The sequence below is a fragment of the Gigantopelta aegis genome, chromosome 9, assembly GCF_016097555.1.
Source record: "Gigantopelta aegis isolate Gae_Host chromosome 9, Gae_host_genome, whole genome shotgun sequence".
NCBI lineage: Eukaryota > Metazoa > Mollusca > Gastropoda > Neomphalida > Peltospiridae > Gigantopelta > Gigantopelta aegis.
The window spans coordinates 8,727,853-8,753,575 of NC_054707.1; the positions used below are offsets into that span (position 1 = coordinate 8,727,853).

The 25,723-nt window shown below is 36.3% G+C and overlaps 1 protein-coding gene across 1 annotated transcript in view; it reads left to right on the forward strand.

Annotated features, from left to right (window-relative positions):
- Nucleotides 1–25,723, forward strand: part of LOC121380816 (MAM and LDL-receptor class A domain-containing protein 1-like) — a 188,222-nt gene that overhangs the window by 60,626 nt on the left and 101,873 nt on the right. Inside the window, exons 43-57 of the mRNA XM_041509797.1 lie at nt 1,233–1,317; nt 2,076–2,270; nt 8,759–8,910; nt 9,727–9,843; nt 10,690–10,780; nt 11,512–11,658; nt 12,872–13,125; nt 15,308–15,392; nt 15,962–16,036; nt 17,280–17,420; nt 18,114–18,367; nt 20,239–20,326; nt 21,097–21,267; nt 23,250–23,447; nt 23,982–24,140. Of these exons, the coding sequence (XP_041365731.1) occupies nt 1,233–1,317; nt 2,076–2,270; nt 8,759–8,910; nt 9,727–9,843; nt 10,690–10,780; nt 11,512–11,658; nt 12,872–13,125; nt 15,308–15,392; nt 15,962–16,036; nt 17,280–17,420; nt 18,114–18,367; nt 20,239–20,326; nt 21,097–21,267; nt 23,250–23,447; nt 23,982–24,140 (2,212 nt within the window). The remainder of the gene's footprint in view (nt 1–1,232; nt 1,318–2,075; nt 2,271–8,758; nt 8,911–9,726; nt 9,844–10,689; nt 10,781–11,511; nt 11,659–12,871; nt 13,126–15,307; nt 15,393–15,961; nt 16,037–17,279; nt 17,421–18,113; nt 18,368–20,238; nt 20,327–21,096; nt 21,268–23,249; nt 23,448–23,981; nt 24,141–25,723) is intronic.

The following is a 25,723-nucleotide window of genomic DNA, read 5'->3' on the forward strand; positions in this document are numbered from 1 at the left end:
CTAGATTATGGTAGCCCTACTCCCATGGCTAGTGATATTCAATGTTGGGCTAGTAAATAACTACTATTGCCATGCACGACGGCCAATGAAAAAAAAAAAAGAGTCAAATGCTACAGTTAGGTCTATTTTGTAAATATATATATGACCTGCCCCCACCACCACCAATTGTTAGTGTTTTTAAGCTCTAACTCCCTGTTTAGGTGTCATATCTAATTAATTACTATTAATTAGTAAAATTATATTAACTTAAAGTGAAGTAGGGCTAGTGAATTTTTAACTGTGGCTAGTAAATTTTTAAAATCACTGATCCCATGGCCAGTGGATTATATAAAAATTCTAGAAGCCCTGATTAGATTGTATGTAAAACGTACTCTACTCTATACGTGTGTTTTTAGGTGATAAAACGTACTATACTCTATACTTGTGTTTTTAGGTGATAAAACGTACTCTACTCTATACGTGTGTTTTTAGGTGATAAAACGTACTATACTCTATACGTGTGTTTTTAGGTGATAAAACGTACTATACTCTATACTTGTGTTTTTAGTGATAAAACGTACTATACTCTATACGTGTGTTTTTAGATGATAAAACGTACTATATATACTCTATATGTGTGTTTTTAGGTGATAAAATGTACTCTATACTTGTGTTTTTAGGTGATAAAACGTACTCTACTCTATACGTGTGTTTTTAGGTGATAAAACGTACTATACTCTATACGTGTGTTTTTAGGTGATAAAACGTACTATACTCTATACGTGTGTTTTTAGGTGATAAAACGTACTATACTCTATACTTGTGTTTTTAGTGATAAAACGTACTATACTCTATACGTGTGTTTTTAGATGATAAAACGTACTATACTCTATACATGTTTTTAGTTGATAAAACGTACTATGCTTTATACGTGTGTTTTTAGGTGATAAAACGTACTATACTCTATACGTGTGTTTTTAGATGATAAAACGTACTATACTCTATATGTGTGTTTTTAGATGATAAAACATACTCTACTCTATACGTGTGTTTTTAGATGATAAAACGTACTATACTCTATATGTGTGTTTTTAGGTGATAAAACATACTATACTCTATATACGTGTGTTTTTAGATGATAAAACGTACTATACTCTATACATGTGTTTTTAGGTGATATTTGAGGGCGTGAGAGGTCGGAGCTTCCTCGGTGATATTGACATACTATATATACTCTATACGTGTGTTTTTAGGTGATATTTGAGGGCGTGAGAGGTCAGAGCTTCCTCGGTGATATTGCTTTAGACGATATCTCACTCGCTGATGGATTTTGTTCAGGTGTGTAAACTGTTCAATCTAGTTTTTATCTTGAAATTTAATCCCACTCCCTCCTTTAAGGTCCATCTCTATACTTCTGTTGCTGTCCACCTCGCATCCTGGTCCTTGTCTTTGCTATATTTGGACACACCTGGTATATCCTATAAAGCTTTTACTGTGACTTAGTCCAACTGCTCTGATGTGTGTTTGGAGATAACTTAAGTTTGACACATGCAATCACTTTTTTTGATTTGATATATATATATGGAGATACTACTATAATATAAGTTATTGACCTACAGTGATATCCTTTATCCTCAGTTCATTCATTACCTTATAAATGGACATGTTACCAGAACGGGGCGGGACATAGCCCAGTGGTAAAGTGCTCGCTTGATGCGCGGTCGGTCTGGGATCGATCCACATCAGTGTGGGCCCATTGGGCTATTTCTCGTCACAGCCAGTGCACCACGACTGGTATATCAAAGGCCGTGGTATGTGCTATCCTGTCTGTGGGATGGTGTATAGAAAAGATCCCTTGCTACTATTGGAAAAATGTAGCGGGTTTCCTCTCTGTGACTGTCAAAATGACCATATCTTTGACATCCAATACCGATGATTAATAAATTGATGTGCTCTAGTGGTGTTGTTAAATTTTATTTTATTTTTTCTTCTTTTTTATTTTTTTGTAACCAGAACTGATAAACTTCTACAAAAGAATGGCTTGTTCGCGATATCGTGGTTATTTATCTAGTGATCCATACTGTTTTGTTATTTAGCGAATGCAACTACCCTGGCTCCTGGAGTCACACCAACCGGTAGTTCGGCAGCCGTGAAGTGCAACTTTGAAAACCCAACAATCTGCGGCTACGTTCAGGACAAGACGGACAAGTTTGACTGGACGAGACAAGCAAGCAGAACGTCCTCCAGGAACACCGGGCCAAGCAGTGATCACACGTATGGAACGCGTGTCGGTAAGTAGAACAGTATAGTGATCATACATACATGTGTGTCGGTAAGTAGAACAACACAGTTATTACACATACAGAACGTGTGTTGGTAAGTAGAACAACACAGTGATCACACATACAGAACGCGTGTCGGTAAGTAAAACAACACAGTGATTACACATACAGAACTCATGTCAGTAATTAGAACAGTATAGTGATCATACATACAGAACGTGTGTCGGTAAGTAGAACAACACAGTGATCACACATACAGAACGTGTGTCGGTAAGTAGAACAACACTGATCACACATACAGAACGCGTGTCGGTAAGTAGAACAACACAGTGATCACACATACAGAACGCGTGTCGGTAAGTAGAACAACACAGTGATCACACATACAGAACGCGTGTCGGTAAGTAAAACAACACAGTGATTACACATACAGAACTCATGTCAGTAATTAGAACAGTATAGTGATCATACATACAGAATGTGTGTCGGTAAGTAGAACAACACAGTGATCACACATACAGAACGTGTGTCGGTAAGTAGAACAACACTGATCATACATACAGAAGCGTGTAGGTAAGTAGAACAACACAGTGATCACACATACAGAACGCGTGTCGGTAAGTAGAACAACACAGTGATCACACATACAGAACGCGTGTCGGTAAGTAAAACAACACAGTGATTACACATACAGAACTCATGTCAGTAATTAGAACAGTATAGTGATCATACATACAGAACGTGTGTCGGTAAGTAGAACAACACAGTGATCACACATACAGAACGCGTGTCGGTAAGTAAAACAACACAGTGATTACACATACAGAACTCATGTCAGTAATTAGAACAGTATAGTGATCATACATACAGAACGTGTGTCGGTAAGTAGAACAACACAGTGATCACACATACAGAACGCGTGTCGGTAAGTAGAACAACACAGTGATCATACATACAGAACATGTGTCAGTAAGTAGAACAACACAGTTATTACACATACAGAACTCATGTCAGTAATTAGAACAGTATAGTGATCATACATACAGAACATGTGTCAGTAAGTAGAACAATACAGTGATCATACATACAGAACGCATGTCGGTAAGTAGAACAACACACTGATCACACATACAGAACGTGTGTCGGTAAGTAGAACAACACAGTTATTACACATACAGAACTCATGTCAGTAATTAGAACAGTATAGTGATCACACATACAGAACGTGTGTCGGTAAGTAGAACAACACAGTTATTACACATACAGAATGTGTGTCGGTAAATAGAACAACACAGTGATCACACATACAGAACGTTTGTGTAAGTAGAACAACACAGTGATTACACATACAGAACGTGTGTCGGTAAGTAGAACAACACAGTGATCATACATACAGAACATGTGTCGGTAAGTAGAACAACACTGATCATACATACAGAACGCGTGTCGGTAAGTAGAACAACACTGATCACACATACAGAACGCGTGTCGGTAATTAGAACAGTATAGTGATCATACATACAGAACGTTTGTCAGTAAGTAGAACAACACAGTGATCACACATACAGAATGCGTGTTGGTAAGTAGAACAACACAGTGATCACACATACAGAACGTGTGTCGGTAAGTAGAACAACACAGTGATTACACATACAGAACTCATGTCAGTAATTAGAACAGTATAGTGATCATACATACAGAACATTTGTCAGTAAGTAGAACAGCACAAAATATAGCCTGGTAACCTATAGGTTACCACAACTATATGAAAGTTAGAATTGAATTCCTGTTACTGCTACTTTTAACGTGGACATTCTGAAATTGTATCGGTGTGTGCGAACATCGGTACAAGAAACGAAATCCTGAAGTAAATTTATCTAGTGGGCGCTGCTTAAACGCGGATTGCCGAGATTGCTTGGAATTGCACAAGTGCGCGCGAACATAGATGCAATTCCTTACAAGAAAATGAAACGCAGAAGTCCAGAATGCATTGCCCGGTTTACGTTCGGAAACGAAACTACCGTTACATTGAAATGTTTGTCGAGAACGAAACACCGTTCTCGACTTTTCTTACATGTGGTAACCTCCCGGTAACCTGAACGACCATTCTCGACTTATTTCGATGCCTGACAGTGATCATACATACAGAACGTGTGTCGGTAAGTAGAACAACACAGTGATCACACATGCAGAACTCATGTCAGTAATTAGAACAGTATAGTGATCATACATACAGAACGTTTGTCGGTAAGTAGAACAACACAGTGATCACACATACAGAATGTTTGTCGGTAAGTAGAACAACACAGTGATCATACATACAGAACATGTGTCGGTAAGTAGAACAACACAGTGATCATACATACAGAACGCGTGTCGGTAAGTAGAACAACACAGTGATCACACATACAGAACTCATGTCAGTAATTAGAACAACACAGTGATCACACATACAGAACTCATGTCAGTAATTAGAACAGTATAGTGATCACACATACACAATGTTTGTCGGTAAGTAGAACAACACAGTGATCACACATACAGAATGTGTGTCGGTAAGTAGAACAACACAGTGATCACACATACAGAACTCATGTCAGTAATTAGAACAGTATAGTGATCATACATACAGAACGTTTGTCGGTAAGTAGAACAACACATTGATCATACATACAGAACGTGTTGGTAAGTAGAACAACACAGTGATCACACATACAGAACACTTGTTGGTAAGTAGAACAACACAGTGATCACACCTACAGAACGTGAGTCGGTAAGTAGAACAACACAGTTATTACACATACAGAACTCATGTCAGTAATTAGAACAGTATAGTGATCACACATACAGAACGTGTGTCGGTAAGTAGAACAACAGTTATTACACATACAGAATGTGTGTCGGTAAATAGAACAACACAGTGATCACACATACAGAACGTGTGTCGGTAAGTAGAACAACACAGTGATCATACATACAGAACATGTGTCGGTAAGTAGAAGAACACAGTGATCATACATACAGAACGCGTGTCGGTAAGTAGAACAACACTGATCACACATACAGAATGCGTGTCGGTAATTAGAACAGTATAGTGATCATACATACAGAACGTTTGTCAGTAAGTAGAACAACACAGTGATCACACATACAGAATGCGTGTCGGTAAGTAGAACAACACAGTGATCACACATACAGAACGTGTGTCGGTAAGTAGAACAACACAGTGATCACACATACAGAACTCATGTCAGTAATTAGAACAGTATAGTGATCATACATACAGAACATTTGTCGGTAAGTAGAACAACACAGTGATCATACATACAGAATGTGTGTCGGTAAGTAGAACAACACAGTGATCACACATACAGAACTCATGTCAGTAATTAGAACAGTATAGTGATACATACAAAACGTTTGTCGGTAAGTAGAACAACACAGTGATCATACATACAGAACGTGTGTCGGTAAGTAGAACAACACAGTGATCACACATACAGAACACTTGTTGGTAAGTAGAACAACACAGCGATCACACATACAGAACGCGTGTCGGTAAGTAGAACAACACAGTGCAGGCATCAAAATAAGCATTGTGTCTGGTAACTCATTTACAGGTTACCACAAAATATAGCCTGGTAACCTATAGGTTACCACAACTATATGAAAGTTAGAATTGAATTCCTGTTACTGCTACTTTTAACGTGGACATTCTGAAATTGTATCGGTGTGTGCGAACATCGGTACGAGAAACGAAATCCTGAAGTAAATTTATCTAGTGGGCGCTGCTTAAACGCGGATTGCCGAGATTGCTTGGAATTGCACAAGTGCGCGCGAACATAGATGCAATTCCTTACAAGAAAATGAAACGCAGAAGTCCAGAATGCATTGCCCGGTTTACGTTCGGAAACGAAACTACCGTTACATTGAAATGTTTGTCGAGAACGAAACACCGTTCTCGACTTTTCTTACATGTGGTAACCTCCCAGTAACCTGAACGACCATTCTCGACTTATTTCGATGCCTGACAGTGATCATACATACAGAACGTGTGTCGGTAAGTAGAACAACACAGTGATCACACATGCAGAACTCATGTCAGTAATTAGAACAGTATAGTGATCATACATACAGAACGTTTGTCGGTAAGTAGAACAACACAGTGATCACACATACAGAACTCATGTCAGTAATTAGAACAGTATAGTGATCATACATACAGAACGTTTGTCGGTAAGTAGACCAACACAGTGATCACACATACAGAATGCGTGTTGGTAAGTAGAACAACACAGTGATCACACATACAGAACCTGTCAGTAAGTAGAACAACACAGTGATCACACATACAGAACCTGTCAGTAAGTAGAACAACACAGTTATCACACATACAGAACCTGTCAGTAAGTAGAACAACACAGTTATCACACATACAGAACCTGTCAGTAAGTAGAACAACACAGTGATCACACATACAGAACCTGTCAGTAAGTAGAACAACACAGTGATCACACATACAGAACCTGTCAGTAAGTAGAACAACACAGTTATCACACATACAGAACCTGTCAGTAAGTAGAACAACACAGTGATCACACATACAGAACCTGTCAGTAAGTAGAACAACACAGTGATCACACATACAGAACCTGTCAGTAAGTAGAACAACACAGTTATCACACATACAGAACCTGTCAGTAAGTAGAACAACACAGTGATCACACATACAGAACCTGTCAGTAAGTAGAACAACACAGTGATCACACATACAGAACCTGTCAGTAAGTAGAACAACACAGTGATCACACATACAGAACCTGTCAGTAAGTAGAACAACACAGTTATCACACATACAGAACCTGTCAGTAAGTAGAACAACACAGTTATCACACATACAGAACCTGTCAGTAAGTAGAACAACACAGTTATCACACATACAGAACCTGTCAGTAAGTAGAACAACACAGTTATCACACATACAGAACCTGTCAGTAAGTAGAACAACACAGTTATCACACATACAGAACCTGTCAGTAAGTAGAACAACACAGTTATCACACATACAGAACCTGTCAGTAAGTAGAACAACACAGTTATCACACATACAGAACCTGTCAGTAAGTAGAACAACACAGTTATCACACATACAGAACCTGTCAGTAAGTAGAACAACACAGTGATCACACATACAGAACCTGTCAGTAAGTAGAACAACACAGTTATCACACATACAGAACTTGTCAGTAAGTAGAACAACACAGTTATCACACATACAGAACCTGTCAGTAAGTAGAACAACACAGTGATCACACATACAGAACCTGTCAGTAAGTAGAACAACACAGTTATCACACATACAGAACCTGTCAGTAAGTAGAACAACACAGTTATCACACATACAGAACCTGTCAGTAAGTAGAACAACACAGTTATCACACATACAGAACCTGTCAGTAAGTAGAACAACACAGTTATCACACATACAGAACCTGTCAGTAAGTAGAACAACACAGTTATCACACATACAGAACTTGTGTCGGTAAGGATTATTAATAGGAAATCAAAGTTGTGCGTAGAAATTTACGAGCAATGAAAATAACTTGCCATTTCATTTTAAAATGTTAAATTCATGACTTTATTATATAAAATTTTGTGAAATATCTAAAAATATCAGTGAAATAAAAGTGTTATCAGTCACTAAGAAAGTCGGAACTATTTTGCTGCTGGCATTTTAAAAATAAAGGTAAATATGATTTATATCTCATCTCGTGAAGTTTGCAATCGTATCACACTCGTCGCGCAAAAAACATGAAATATCCTCTATTCATTACGCTAACAGGATTATAAGTGGTGGTTGGCAGTGCAGTGGAAATGTTATATAATATATACAAAGAAATCTTACAAAGGAAGGGAATGCTAATTGTGATACAGGCACATGTGCAAGGTGTGGGTTTTGGGGGTGACCACCCCCATCCCCCCATTCAAGCAAATTTTCTCTTTTTTTTGTTCAATGTATTTTCTGGGGGAGCATGATTTGACCCCCCAACCCCCCTATAAACTTTGCTGCATAAATTCCCACACACATTAGCACATACAGTGGACTGCATTCTTCACAGTGTAAGTAACCACTTCATGTTATTAGGTTTTTTGGATGTGTATGTGTTTACGAATGTATATTAAATGTTGATGTAGTTTATAGAGAAGGCCATATGGGAGACCAGGGGCCTAATTCACAAAGGTCTCTTAGGCTCTGTTAGACAAGAAAGTATCCTCTTTGCAAGTCTTTTAGCATTGCAATGCAAGATTGCAAAGTTGCGAGAGTTCAGTAAATTTGGCTCCAGTCTCTTATTTGTAATGAATGTGTGACATCCTTTACCAGTTCATGGTTATTTTTAAAGGTAATGCTCTGTCACTTTCTTTAATAGTTCACTGGTGTTATGTTTAATGGTAACGCCCTGTCACAAATGTAATAATGTTTGTTGTATTACCTGCAGGTCATTACATGTACATAGAGACATCTGTCCCGCGAGTGAGGGGAGACACGGCCAGACTGATGACTCCTCTCTTCTCAAGACCAGCCTCAGACACGTGCATCTCCTTCTACTACCACATGTATGGCCGCAACATCGGAGCCCTCAATGTCAAGGTGAGATTTACAGAAAAATATCAACCTGTTCCTCCACCTCTCCATTCACAACAATACATTTTTAAAAGTGTTTTATTCCAACTTTGGTTCTCTCAATGTCACGGTGAGATTTACAGCAAAATATCTTCCAGGTCCCTATTTTACGAAGCGATTATAATAGTAAGATCATCTTAAGTACGTAAGATAGTTACGCACTTAAGGTAATCTTAGCGCTAAGATTGCTTCGTAAAATGGGTCCTGTTCCTTCACCACTCTAACCCCAGCAGTACATACATTCTAAGAAAAGAAATATTTTATTCTGTCAACACTCATATTGCTTTTTCCTTTAGTAATCAGCAATTTTTATTTCATTCCATTGACGTGGAGATTTCAATGTTAATTTCAGTGCCTGAATTATATAAAATATATTTTATTTAATCAACCATTATATAATGCTTCAGTAATTTTTGTTTCATTTCGGTGATTTAATCACAAATATATGGGTCAGAATAGAGATCTTTTTCAGATGATAGTTCAGTGTGTATTTCGGTGTGTTTAAAATGTTGCAATTATGTAAGAGTTATTTTGAAATAGTGCTTTTTTTTTTTTTTTATATGGAAGTCAGACTACAGCGCTTGTGCTCGTAAAACTTAAAATATAAACTCAGATCTTTAATGACATCATAGTCTCAGACTATTAGTGTTTGGGTCTAGACTCTTAAACATTTTAACAGCACGGGGACTGATTTGCCAGTTATTGAAGTGAGTATACATTGCAGAGGGGTTACCGTAAGTTTGTCATCTAACAATATAATATTATTTAACTTGTGATTTTCAGATCAAAACGAACACTCTGCTAACAAATGCTTTGTGGACATTATCTGGTAACCAAGGCAACAAGTGGTCTATTGCCCAGTTTACACTTCCAGCATCAAAAGTCCTTCAGTCATACAGAGTAAGAATTTGTTAGTCTGTTCATCATACATATACAAAGAAAATATGTTCTTCCTATTGTATATACTGATTTCTTGTTTTAAGCATGTGTAGTATTTGCTCTTTAGTTAAATTTGTGTATATTTACAAGATATTACATGATGGTTGTCTTTCAGCTGACTACTTGGTTATTTCACCCCTAAATAAAATAAATAAAGATTAACAGAAAAATGTATAAAATAAAAAATTTTTTTTTTTTAAATACTGTATATATGGACTGGTGATTTAGTTTGATGGGCTATTGAAAATCACAAACCCATTAGCCCTGTTGTTAGTGACTATTTAGAAAATTTGTCAAACCCTGTTAAAACAAATTTGGAAGGATGTATCATCTTGGACATTACCAGTTTTAAGGATGAATTAGAAAAGGTAGCTGACAGACGCATTGAAGATGGATCTCGGTCTGGGCGTGGCAAATCTGATACCAGTTGAAATGCATTGAATCGAATGTGACAAAACACACAACATCTGTACTGGCACGAACTACAGATCTGGCAACAGACAATGTAGACTATGCATTACAAATTTTCATTCTTGTAATAAACAACAGGAAAGATCTATATTATGTTTATAGAAGAAAATATATTTAAAGATATGAACGCAATTAATATACAAACCTGAAAATCAAAATACACCAGATATGCATGTCTTTGAAACACTCGGACCCCGACACAGGTTTTGGTGTGTTTTGGGCCTTGGGCAGAGATAGGAGCTTGAGTATGTTGATGGTTTTGTCCAGATTAGCTGAGTAAAACAACAAGGAGCTGTTAATATATATGTGTTTTACTATCGTGTTATTTGTGTTCAGGTTGTATTTGAGGGAGTTGTTGGGTCGGGCTTCCTGGGAGATATTGCTATTGATGACGTCGCCATTACACCCAGTTCCTGTTCTTCTACAGGTATTCTTATGTTGTCAACATTTTCTTTACTTTATAGTGTCATGGATAGATTACTAAAGGTTCAGTTGCCATTCAGAAGCTAAGCAAATCGGTTTGCAAATCCTGTGAAACAAAAACTACTTTTTATTCCTTTCTCACTCTTGCATAAACATCAGCCATTTTGTTTTGGGAGAGTCTGCAGAGAACTTATTCTCTGAATTTACCTTGATGTCCATGCCACTTTATCTATGGTGTATGGCATGGGCTGAAACAAGACTCCACCCTTTCCAGTGGGTACAATATATTTTTAAGGAGAAACACATAAATGTAGTTTCTTGGGATTTTTCTTTACATCTTGTTACAATACTATATTTTTAATGCAGTAACTTTAAAAAGTATTAAGAACTCTAACCTAAAAATATATTTTAAATATATTTAGAAGCAAAGTATAAATTTTGACATTAAACTTACGATTTAGGTTTTTAAAACTGCTGCCAAATATAGTGACATAGCCTTATTTTTGACTTGGTGCTTCAGAATTAAAAAATGAAGGAATGTTTAATGACACCCCAGCATGAAAAATATATCAAACTATGATAAATGCATAAATGAATTCATAATTAACATCAAAGAACTGTGCCAAAAATATAAATATCACAGAGTCATTTAAAAGCATTTTATAAAATTTTGTCTAAGTAATGTTTTGACAAGTAAGTTGGAATTGTTTCTTTCACATACTATTTCTTGTACAGGTGCTTCGTGTTCCTTCCAAAGTGGACTCTGTACGTGGACAAACGTACAGAACACCGGTGACAACTTTGATTGGACCATTCAGTCGGGTTCTACCAGTACTCTTGGCACTGGGCCAAGTAATGACCATACTCTGAACTCGGCTGCAGGTGAGATATTCTGACACCAACATCTAAGTTTGTGTCATAATTTTTATATATTTAAATATACTTTTTTGTACTACAACTATATTTGGTCAAATAATAATTTGATGCAGTATATTCAGTACAGCCAGGAACATAGTAACAGACGGTGCTATTGAATTCAGAAGTAGAAGATATGCTTATTTTCTTTTTAAAAATGTGGACCAAATATTTAGCATGTTAACTGTAAAAAAATAAACAAAGTTTAGTATTTTTTTTTCTTTTTGCTTTCATCTGACAAAGAAATATAACACTGAAATAATATTTTTAAAATTGCAATTCGTATTGCAATATTGCTGTATCACAAAACTTCCCTTTTGGTATTGTTTATCAGAAATCCATGTCTTACTCTTTATTACTATGTACCATTGTCTTATTCCTTGTTACCATATACCATTGTCTTATTCCTTGTTACCATATACCATTGTCTTACTCTTTATTACCATGTACCATTGTCTTATTCCTTCTTACCATATACCATTGTCTTACTCTTTATTACCATGTACCATTGTCTTATTCCTTCTTACCATATACCATTGTCTTACTCTTTATTACCATGTACCATTGTCTTATTCCTTCTTACCATATACCATTGTCTTACTCTTTATTACCATGTACCATTGTCTTACTCTTTATTACTATGTACCATTGTCTTACTCTTTATTACCATGTACCATTGTCTTATTCCTTGTTACCACATACCATTGTCTTACTCTTTATTACCATGTACCATTGTCTTATTCCTTGTTACCACATACCATTGTCTTACTCTTTATTACCATGTACCATTGTCTTATTCCTTGTTACCACATACCATTGTCTTACTCTTTATTACCATGTACCATTGTCTCATTCCTTGTTACCACATACCATTGTCTTACTCTTTATTACCATGTACCATTGTCTTATTCCTTGTTACCACATACCATTGTCTTACTCTTTATTACCATGTACCATTGTCTCATTCCTTGTTTTCATGAGCACAGTGGCATAGCGTGGGCGGGGCCACCGGGGCGGTTGCCCTGGGCATAAAATTCTGAACTGGTGGAAGGGATTCGGGGAGTGCTAATGGTTCACTGGTTAGGGGGCACAATACTTCCTTGCCTCAGGAGCTGGCAATCCACGCTACGCCACTACATGAGCAACATTCCAAGTGATATCCTTTTCGTTTGTCATCTAGGTAAATACCTCTTCATCGAAGCCTCCAGTCCGAGAAAACCCGGTGACAAAGCATGGCTCGTCAGTCAGAGAATGTCACCGTCCACTACTCGCTGTCTCGGATTTTGGTACCACATGAGTGGCAGGAACGTCGGCACGCTGAACATCATCATCTCTGTGTCGACGTACAGGAAGGTGGTGTGGACGTTGTCTGGAGATCAGGGCAATCAGTGGGTGAACGGACACACACCCTTGTCATCTACTGTTCCTTATCAGGTACATTTAGAAATACACACACACCGTTGTCATCTACTGTTCCTTACCAGGTACATTTACAAATACACACACACCATTGTCACCTACTGTTCCTTACCAGGTACATTTACAAATACACACACACCATTGTCATCTACTGTTCCTTACCAGGTACATTTACAAATACACACACACTATCAGGTACATTTACAAATACACACACACCATTGTCATCTACTGTTCCTTATCAGGTACATTTACAAATACACACACACCATTGTCATCTACTGTTCCTTATCAGGTACATTTACAAATACACACACACCATTGTCATCTACTGTTCCTTATCAGGTACATTTAAAAATATACACACACCCTTGTCATCAGCTGTTCCTTATCAGGTACATTTCTGAATATTTAAGATTCCAAATTAGGTATGTTTCTGAATAACTACATAACCTTGTCATCAACCACTGTATATCAGGTGTTTTTGAATAATTAATACCCTTGTCATGAACTGTTGTATATCCGGTATGTTTCTGAATAACTACATAACCTTGTCATCTGTATATCAGGTGTTTTTGAATAATTAATACCCTTGTCATGAACTGTTGTATATCAGGTATGTTTCTGAATAATTACATAACCTTGTCATCAACCACTGTATATCAGGTGTTTTTGAATAATTAATACCCTTGTCATGAACTGTTGTATATCAGGTATGTTTCTGAATAACTACATAACCTTGTCATCAACCACTGTATATCAGGTGTTTTTGAATAATTAATACCCTTGTCATGAACTGTTGTATATCAGGTATGTTTCTGAATAACTACATACCCTTGTCATCAACCACTGTATATCAGGTGTTTTTGAATAATTAATACCCTTGTCATGAACTGTTGTATATCAGGTATGTTTCTGAATAACTACATAACCTTGTCATCAACCACTGTATATCAGGTGTTTTTGAATAATTAATACCCTTGTCATGAACTGTTGTATATCAGGTATGTTTCTGAATAACTACATACCCTTGTCATCAACCACTGTATATCAGGTGTTTTGAATAATTAATACCCTTGTCATGAACTGTTGTATATCAGGTATGTTTCTGAATAACTACATAACCTTGTCATCAACCACTGTATATCAGGTGTTTTTGAATAATTAATACCCTTGTCATGAACTGTTGTATATCAGGTATGTTTCTGAATAACTACATACCCTTGTCATCAACCACTGTATATCAGGTGTTTTTGAATAATTAATACCCTTGTCATGAACTGTTGTATATCAGGTATGTTTCTGAATAACTACATAACCTTGTCATCAACCACTGTATATCAGGTGTTTTTGAATAATTAATACCCTTGTCATGAACTGTTGTATATCAGGTATGTTTCTGAATAACTACATAACCTTGTCATCAACCACTGTATATCAGGTGTTTTTGAATAATTAATACCCTTGTCATGAACTGTTGTATATCAGGTATGTTTCTGAATAACTACATAACCTTGTCATCAACCACTGTATATCAGGTGTTTTTTAATAATTAATACCCTTGTCATGAACTGTTGTATATCAGGTATGTTTCTGAATAACTACATAACCTTGTCATGAACTGTTGTATATCAGGTATGTTTCTGAATGTCTACATACCCTTGTCATGAACTGTTGTATATCAGGTATGTTTCTGAATAACTACATAAAATTGTCATGAACTGTTTGTATATCAGGTGTTTTTGAATAATTAATACCCTTGTCATGAACTGTTGTATATCAGGTATGTTTCTGAATAACTACATAACCTTGTCATGAACTGTTGTATATTAGGTATGTTTCTGAATAACTACATAACCTTGTCATGAACTGTTGTATATCAGGTATGTTTTTGAATAACTACATAACCTTGTCATGAACTGTTGTATATCAGGTATGTTTTTGAATAACTACATAACCTTGTCATGAACTGTTGTATATCAGGTATGTTTCTGAATAACTACATAACCTTGTCATGAACTGTTGTATATCAGGTATGTTTCTGAATAACTACATAACCTTGTTATGAACTGTTGTATATCAGGTATGTTTCTGAATGTCTAGTTAAAGTTTAAACTTTCTTTTCTTTAACGACACCACTTATCACTATAGTAAGATTAAATAGGTATGTAATAAAGTGTTTTTCATCTATTTTTAGATCTATATTGAAGGAGTAAGAGGCAATGGATATCTTGCTGATATAGCTGTAGATGACATTGTGGTTACCGAGGCTACTTGTGGAGGTACGTCAATTATATGTACTAAAGCAAAATGTAATATCGAATGCAATAGTTAAGGTGGGTTTTTTTTTTAACATATTAGTATCATTTAAAATTCATATTAGAAGTAATTTATGTAGATTGTTTTTACTTATTGAAAACAGATTAGTCACAAGTTTTTCCATATATTCACAATGTAATATTTGATAAGCAAAAGTAAATTAAGATAAACATTTAATACACATTATATTGCACGGAAAAGGAAAGTGTCTTTGGTTTAACAACAGAGGAGTTTCTCATAAATGTGACTTTAAAACTAGAATTTGAGAGAAGAAATGCATTGCCATCTAAGGGGCAACAAACACCAAAGTTTCTGTTGCAGTCGTATGCATTTCTCATTTACTGAATAACAGATATTTGAGCATTATAGGTAGAACAGCAAATGGACAATACTGTGAGTCCACTGATAGGAATCAATTCTATTGACCCTAGTAGAATTCGATGGCACTACTAGTGTTGGTATTTTATTGTATTGATATCGAAATCCTATGTTTTATTACACTAAATAACTGAATTCTTCTGTCAAATTTCAGTCCAACCTCCTAAAGCAGGCTCTGGTGTGACCCTGGTTCCTGTAACTTTTACCACTGGCCTTCCTGCAACACCATGTGAGTGATCAGTGTTAAAATCTCATAAAAGTCTCATCCTCAGGGAGAGAGGAGAGGGTGGGGGAGGGAGTAGGGTGGAGCAGAGGGAGGGGTAGATGGTGAAGAGAGGGGGTAGAGGTAGGGAGAGAGACAGACACACTGTTAAAGCTTAGGCCTAATGAGCTGTGTTATATATTCATGAACAATGCTTATGATACATGAATTATTTTTTGTTTGACATTTATTTAACTCTGTAAAATGTAATCTGATGCAGCTAAAGGTCCATTTAACTGTAATTTTGACACTGGCTCTGGTGAATTGACTGCATTATATAAAATGTAATATACTGCAGCAGTGACTGACACATTTGTCTGTGATTTTGACTCTTAACTCCTATAGCTGTACTTAACTGTAAAATGTAAACTTGTAGCTGTCAGTCCATTTAACTGTAATTTTGACACTGGCTCTGGTGAATTGACTGCATTATATAAAATGTAATATACTGCAGCAGTGACTGACACATTTGTCTGTGATTTTGACTCTTAACTCCTATAGCTGTACTTAACTGTAAAATGTAAACTTGTAGCTGTCAGTCCATTTAACTGTAATTTTGACACTGGCTCTGGTGAATTGACTGCATTATATAAAATGTAATATACTGCAGCAGTGACTGACACATTTGTCTGTGATTTTGACTCTTAACTCCTATAGCTGTACTTAACTGTAAAATGTAAACTTGTAGCTGTCAGTCCATTTAACTGTAATTTAGACACTGATACTTGGCAGAACATAACTGTAATATGTAAACTGCTAAACTGATCCATTTAAGCATAATTCTGACACTGGCTCAAATACAATGTAAACAGTTTCAGCTACTGGTATATTTAACTGTAACTCATGTGACTGGACTAGCTGTAAAATGTTAGCTGTTACAGCCATTGGTCCATTTAACTAATTTTTATGAGAACTCTTGCTACCTAATTGTAAAATGTAAATTGTTGAAGCTACTTGTCCATTTAACTATCTGTCCCGAGTCAAGTCACTGGCATCCAGAGACAGGACTCGGGATGGACATGCTCAAAACCTTCGTGGTATAGGAGCATGTTAAAAACTTCAAGTCAAGTCAAGCCATTTAACTAATTTTTATACTAACTCAACAACTTGACTCAACTGTACAGTGTAAATTGTTACAGCTACTTGTCCATTTAACTATAATTTTTATGCTAATTCATGTGAGTTAACTGTAAAATGTAAACTGTTGCAGCTACTGGTCCGTTTAACTGTAACTTTGACAATAACTCGTGTGGCTGGACTCAGGACAACACTGACAATTTTGACTGGGTGAGGTTCCGTGGCAGCACTCCAACAATCGGCACTGGGCCAACAGCCGACCACACCACCACCCGTAAGTACACACTCCAACAATCGGCACAGTCCCAACAGCCGACCACACCACCACCCGTAAGTGCACAGTCTTCTGTTCGTAATACAGCATTGTCTCTAGTTTTCTCTTTCAAGAGTGTTTGTACAAAACTCATTAAGTCCAATCTTGGTGGGAGGCATAACCATGTGACAGGACATAGCCAAGTGGTTGGTCTGAGATCAGTCCCCGTCAGTGGGCCCATTGGATTATTTCTTGTTCCAGCCAATGCTCCAAAAGTGGTGTAACAAAGGCTGTGGTATGTACTATCCTGTATGTGCACCATCCCACAGACAGGATAGCCCATACCACAACCTTTGACATATCAGTTGTGCTGTACTGGCTGGAATGAGAAATAGCCCAACATGCCCACTGATGGGGATCAATGCCAGACCTACCGCGCATCAGGAAAACACTTTACCACTGGGCTATGTCCCACCCTACCATCTAAAGTAAGCCACATGAATAATAATATAACATATTTAATGTTTCACCCATACATTAACATATGGAGTACTCAAGACAAGGACAGAGCTAGCATTGACAATAGAAATAAATGAGTAAAATAACAGTGATAACTCGCTACATCGGTTTTCATCAGCTCCATCGGCACAGTCCTGTACTCCACAGAGGGAAAAGAGGCTAATAATTAACATATTATATACCTGTTTATTTCAGGAGGATACTACTACTACATGGAGACGTCGGCGCGTAAACCCAACGACAAGGCGAGACTGATGAGTCCACAACAACCGGGCGGTATCAGCTGTTTCTCTTTCTGGTACTTCATGTACGGCGACCATGTGAAAACCATGAACGTCTACCTCAAGACTCGACCGTCACTAGGGCAACCAATCTTCTCGAAGACCGGGGTACAGGGGCGGCAGTGGATTCAGGTGCAGGTCAACATCAATACAAAAGTGCAGTTCCAGGTACAGCTCTTTAGTGTTTGTCAAAACACTCGAATCTGTGCCGGTTATATAATTATATGATCTGTGTAGTGCTAGTGCATGATTGAATTTGTTGTTCATTTTATGTGCTTTAAATTGCCTTGAATTTCAGCTAGAGGGCACTTCAATTGTTAAGATGCATTTTCATTAACATCTAGAGTATATTAAATGCAAATAGTGTTATAATGTTTCATTAATTGATCATATATTCCTGGAATTGTGTGCAGGTAAGTATAGCTTTATAAACTAATCAGTATATAAGCTTTTATTTTTATCATTGTAAAGGGACAGACCCTAGTTTCAGCCCATGAATATTAACACTAAATTTAGTTAATTTACAAACCTGTAACACATTTGGATAAAGTTGCAGTTGAGTGAAACATGAGTATGTGGTGAACTGGTGAAATAACCTCTGAAAATAGACTAAAACTCAACTCCATAAATGTTACCTCTCAGAAACATGTGTGTTTTTAAAAATATGAGAAATACATTTTGTGATATTAAAAATGTACGGAAATGGATTATCTAAACAATAAAATCTAAGTTTAGTATCATTTCAGTTATCAAAAATGGCTCTAATAGTAAAAAATATGCCTTAGTGTTTAAAAACTAGAGTATGTATCTTTAAAAATATTTCTTTATGTAGAAAGATATAATGCTATCTGAGTTCTATGTCCAGAGATTGGTTAGTTGTTAGTGGTTAGTCCCAGAGAAGTTGGTGTAGTAGTTTTAAACACACTCATTCAGCTAGTAACAACTCACACAGGGTTGGAACTGGTTCTGAAAAGTAAACCCAGCACCTTCTAAGTTCTAGCCTTGATTCGTTCATTTCAACTTATTTTCGCGCTTACGTCCAATTAAGGTTCAAGCATGCTGTTCTGGGCACACACCTCAGCTATCTGGGTTGTCTGTCCAGGACAGTGGGTTAGTTGTTACATGTTAATGGTTAGTGTGAGAGAAGAGGGTGTCGTGGTCTTACACCTACCCATTGAGTCGTTAAAACTCGCTCTAGGTGGGAGCCGGTACCGGGCTGCGAACCCTGCACCTACCAGCCTCATGTCCGATGGCTTATCTAGCCTTGAAGCTAGAGGCTGCCCATAATGCCACATGGGCCGTTTTTTAATTGGCCAACTAATCTCTAGAATGAACAGTGATGAGCTGTTGATTCCTTCACCACATCAGTCTGTATAGAATATTTATTCCTTCACCACAACAGTCTGTATAGAATATTTATTCCTTCACCACAACAGTCTGTATAGAATATTTATTCCTTCACCACAACAGTCTGTATAGAATATTTATTCCTTCACCACAACAGTCTGTATAGTATATTTATTCCTTCACCACATCAGTCTGTATAGAATATTTATTCCTTCACCACAACAGTCTGTATAGAATATTTATTCCTTCACCACATCAGTCTGTATAGTATATTTATTCCTTCACCACAACAGTGTATATAATATTTATTCCTTCACCACATCAGTCTGTATAGTATATTTATTCCTTCACCACAACAGTCTGTATAGAACATGTATTCCTTCACCACATCAGTCTGTATAGAATATTTATTCCTTCACCACAACAGTCTGTATAGAATATTTATTCCTTTACCACATCAGTCTGTATAGAATATGTATTCCTTCACCACATCAGTCTGTATAGAACATTTATTCCTTCACCACAACAGTCTGTATAGAATATTTATTCCTTCACACAAAAATGTATGAGTTTAGCTTCTTCTTTTTTTTTTCTTCTTTTTTAATTTACCGATAAAGTGACCCACCCAAAAAATGAATGACTGTTTTTGTAATGTGGCTGAATCCCTTGTTATGATGAAATTGTTTTTGTAGATTGTGATTGAAGGTATAGTGGGAGCAAGTTACCGTGGCGATATTGCAGTAGATGATGTTGCTATAGTTCTTGGAGCTTGTGTGCAAGGTAATTAAGTGCAGTCATAATTGTCGTTTATCTTGTTATCTATGTTTAGTGTTTATTTATTGTATTCTTCATTAATAACTTTTTTTCTTCAAAATCTGTTTAAGAGTATCATAGCATTCTGTAAGTGGAATAATAATAACAATGATAATAATTTTTGTTTTTTGTTCTTATGATAAACTTCAGAAACTTTGCAGTACAAGCGGTGTACAAGTAATAAGTACCACAATGATAAATATTTTGTTACATTTTGATTTTGCAAACTTTCTTTAACATACAGTGAGTGGCATTTGAGTACAAATTACCGGCCTCGGTGGCGTCGTGGTTATGCCATCGGTCTACAGGCTGGTAGGTACTGGGTTCGAATCCCAGTCGAGGCATTGGATTTTTAATCCAGATACCGACTCCAAAACCTGAGTGAGTGCTCCGCAAGGCTCAATGGGTAGATGTAAACCACTTGCACTGACCAGTGATCCATAACTGGTTCAAGAAAGGCCATAGTTTGTGCTATCCTGCCTGTGGGAAGCACAGATAAAATATCCCTTGCTGCCTGTCATAAAAGAGTAGTCTATGTGACGACAGCAGGTTTCCTCTAAAAAAAAGTGTCAGAATGTCCATATGTGTGATGTCCAATAGCCGATGATAAGATAAAAATCAATGTGCTCTAGTGGCATCGTTAAATAAAACAAACTTTACTTTGAGTACAAATTATAACTGGAATAATATTTACACAAAGTATCATTGAAGTGATATTTGTTATTGTTTGTTTGTAGCATCTCCAAGTCCTGGAACTTCCTCAGGTATCGACTGCACGTTTGAGAGTACTAACCTCTGTGGATACACTCAAGATAAAGCCGATAATTTTGACTGGATAAGGAAATCTGGTAGGACCTCCTCCAGTGGAACAGGCCCATCCAGTGATCACACATATGGATCAACAAGAGGTAAGTTTGCAGGTCTGCTAGAATTTTTATAAAATCTACTAGCATGGGATCAGTGATTTTAAAAATTTACAAGCCACGATTAAAAATTCACTAGCCCTACTTTACTTTAAGTTAATACAATTTGAGTAAATTATATAAATAATCAGATATGTCACCTAAAGAGGGAGATAGAGCTTAAAGACTTAACTGCAACATTTGACAAATTTTTATTCACTAGCTGTCGGGCATGGCAATAGTAGTTATTTACTAGCCCAAAATAGAATATACTAGCCATGGGAGTGGGGCTATCTTAATCTAGAAGCCCTGGCCCCCGTGCTTATAAACCTTAAAGTCTAGACTTTAATACAGTCCAGACTTTACCGTCATGGCAACACCATTCAAATAGCATTACGTTAAAGTCTGGACTCTATTAAAGTCTAGACTTTAAGTTTTATAAGCACAAGCCCTGGTTTGACACTGTGAAAAAAACCTGTTTATGGTTTATGATAATGGAACAGTGGTGAAATAAATTAAAACCAAAGAAAGGGTAAATAATTGTTAAAGGCAAAATAGTATCATGGAAAATGCAAAACTAAGGTTTTGAGCATGTCTGTCCCGGTCCCGTCTCTGGATAGCCAGAGGCCCGATCTGGGACAGAATAATTTAAGGGGACAATTTAGAATATTACAGCCAAAATATATATGGGTTTTAATAATTTATGTGCACATCCTAAAAATTTATAATCAATAAAAAATTACTGATTCATATTTTAGTCGCATTTTAGAACAGGCTGTCTAAATTTAAATCATATATTAAAATATTTAATAATTTAAATAAGACAGGAAAGAGAAAATGTACAAGTTTCCTCTGAAGACTATATATCAGAACGATAATCATATCAGATGTTTGACACCCAGTAGTGTAATGGGTTTGTTAAAGGAAATTAACTTTTAACTTTTACATTACATACGTTTACTTATTTATTTTAATTAAACTAATATAAACTTTGAAATACATACATTACACATGCTTAGCAAATAGTTTTAATTTAATGATACCAAACTTATTAACCTTGAACACAGCTGGCTCATTTCTAGCTGAGATAATGTATCTGTAATTTTATGTTGTTTGTTCTGTTTGCATACTTTTCATATTTATACCACACAGCACAAGATATGTGAATATTTTAATACATATATTTGTTCATGATGAAATTAATTTGGTAAATGGACTGTCATAATGGACCTAACATGATGAGATTCAGACTGAATAATTTTAAATAAATTAAAAAACCTAAATTAATATTTTCATATACTTCGTTGTTCAGTATATATATATATATATATATATAAAAAAATATCGAGGTTATTACCAGAGTGTTTTTCGGTATCATCAATATCATATATTAGTAATAAAAATAATGTAATATGCAAGCCTCGGTTGAGCATAATACATTATTTTTATTCCTAATATATGATACTGACGATACCGAAACACACAAGGCTAATAATCTCTTTATCATATAATCTCAAGCTAAATACATGTTTTTGTAAACTGTATATGCAACTTTAATTCCAGTCTACCTTTACCCCGATATTCAAATGAAGTGAGAATATGTTATGCGGCATCTTTTTGAATGTAAATGATGTCAAACTTGAATGATATCATTTTGGATACCCTTACATCCAAATAAACTAGTGCATAGTGTTTTTTTGTTTTCTGAATGCTGGACAGCTTTCAATGTAAAGTCGCTATTGAAATGTTTTTGGTGACTATGAATGCATACATGTGTTATGGGGTGTCACCCTAGTACGTTCACTTAAATGTCAATAAACCTAGTGCCGTGACCTCAGTTAATTTATATCTAATTTGCAAAGTTATCTTAAAGTATCTGATTTGAAAAATATCCCATACTTTAATTTCACTGAAAATGTAAGGTATTAGATAGATAGATAGATAGATAGATATACATATATATATATATATATTTTTCTTTAAATCAGGACACTACATGTACATTGAAAGCTCTGCTCCCAGACACCAGGGACAGAAAGCCAGACTGCTGTCTTCCACGTACACAGTTGGTTCGTCCAGTCAGTGTTTGGAGTTCTGGTACCACATGTACGGCAGTACGGTTGGCACCCTCAATGTGTACCTGCGTAAACACAACAACAATGGCAAAGCTGTGTTCACCAAGTCAGGTTAGTATGTATGACTTTGGTTATTTAATAATAGGCATCCTGTCTCTGAGAAAGTGCATAGAAAAAAACATTGCTGCTAATGGAAAAATTGTACAAGGTTTTCTCTAAGTCTCAGAATTTATCAAATGTTTGACATTCAATAGCTGATGATTTATAAATCAGTGTGCTCTAGTGGTGTCATTAAACAAAACTTTTTTTTTTTTTTAATATACGTGGCATGACATGGCTAATATGCATGTTCTGCAGCACTGGTAAATTCATATTTTTACACTGAGCATTCGGACAGTGTTGAAAACTCTAGCGATATAATATCTTTAAGGTACCCTGTATGTCTATATCCAAAGGAAAAGTTTTAATATATTTCTGAATACATTATTCAAACTGCTAATTCATTGACTACATTTTATCTGGTTATTTTTTAGTTATTTTATTAAATTACCGAAATTGATCTAATCACTGCACAATTTTGTATGTTTTAAAATTATTTTTCAACCAAATTAAACATGGGTTAATGTGTTCAATTTGTTCTGACAGGTAACCAAGGCAACAGATGGATACGGGGACAGGTAGAACTTGCTGCTAATTCAGAAATTTTGAATGTTGTCCTGGAAGGAATTGTGGGAAGATCTTTCCTGGGAGATATAGCTGTTGATGACCTGGCGGTCAAAGCTGGCAGCTGTAGTGCCACACCAGGTTTGTGTCTGTCCACTGTAATAAGCTAACTACTTGAGACATTAAATTGATTAAAACCTGCAGAATGAGTCGCCATACTTACAGACTTTAACAATTTGTTGAACTTAGTTTAAAACATCTGTAACCATTTTGTTGAATTTAGTTTTAAACAGCTGAAAATGTTGGTAGTTCTACAAACAGCACACAATTTTGGAATCTGCTTTTTGCCAAATTTGGCTAATTAAGTTAGCATTTGGCGATTTAGCAAACTACAGTTTAAGCTATTAAAATTGTGAACTTGGTATCGTTGTTATGGCAGTTATTCATTACTGTTCTGCTATAGTACTTTGTCAAAATATTGCTTCTATTCCATGTTTCGAGTGGGATGTAGCCCAGTGATAAAACGTTTGCTTGATGCACGGTCAGTCTGGGATCCATCCCCATCAGTGGGCCCATTGGGCTATTTCTCGCTCCAGCCAGTGCACCATGACTGGTACATCAAAGGCTGTGGTATGTGCTATCATGTCTATGGGATGGTGCATATAAAAGATCCCTTGCTGCTAATCGAAAAGAGTAGCCCATTAAGTGGTGACAGTGGGTTTCCTTTCTCAATATCTGTGTGGTCCTTAACCATATGTCTGATGCCATATAACCATAATTAAAATGTGTTGAGTGCGTCATTAAATAAAACATTTCCTTCCTTCCTTCCTGTTCCATGTTATATGAGTAAAAGACAAATCAAGCTCTGCTGTCGTGTTTTGAACCACAGAGACAAGTTCAGCATTCTGTGACCTGAACTAGTAGAAAAATGTACATGCCGTGTTGGTGTAAACAGTGTTTCAGGACCAAAAGCATATCGGAGGAATCTCACATTATCACAATTAGATCTTCACCCAAAAGGGATCATGCCTTCTACTTCTTATTTGTCTATCATGGGTAGGTCAAATAATATTAATAAATAAATTTAACACAATAATATCCTTTGTTGATAATGCAAAAAAGTTTCATCCTTGTTACCGTATATCGCTGTGTATTAGCCGACTCCATGCATTAGCCGACCCCCTAGTTTCACCCTCCAAATCGGCTTTAAAATTATCGACCTTGTATATAAGCCGACCCCCCTATATAAAACTAACCAAGTCAGATGTCTGTGTGGTCTCTACAAAATGACAAAGTACATCTGCTTTCAAACGTCATTTGTCACAGCAAACTTATCCGGAAGCAGTAGCCGATTTCTATTTATAGAAACGGTGTCCGGTTAATTTATTTCTCGTAAAATATAAGTACCAAGATAGCGAAATATACCTAAACATTCTTGATTGCAGCCACACGTTAAAAACACAGTGACTGTTTGCATTGTTGATTGTGCTAATCGGTCTTTTCATTACTAGTCGGCTATACCCTACCATACCCAACCACCCGTGTCGATTAATCCCAAGCCGACAAACAAAACAAATGAAGCTGGAACAATTAACGTGTTCACCGGTTTAGTAAGCAGTTTTGTAATGACACGTGACCTGCGAAGTTTTCCGAAATTGTTTTGATCGGTCACCATTTATTGTTGTTTAAACAGATAAATATTACTAAATAACTTTTAAACACCA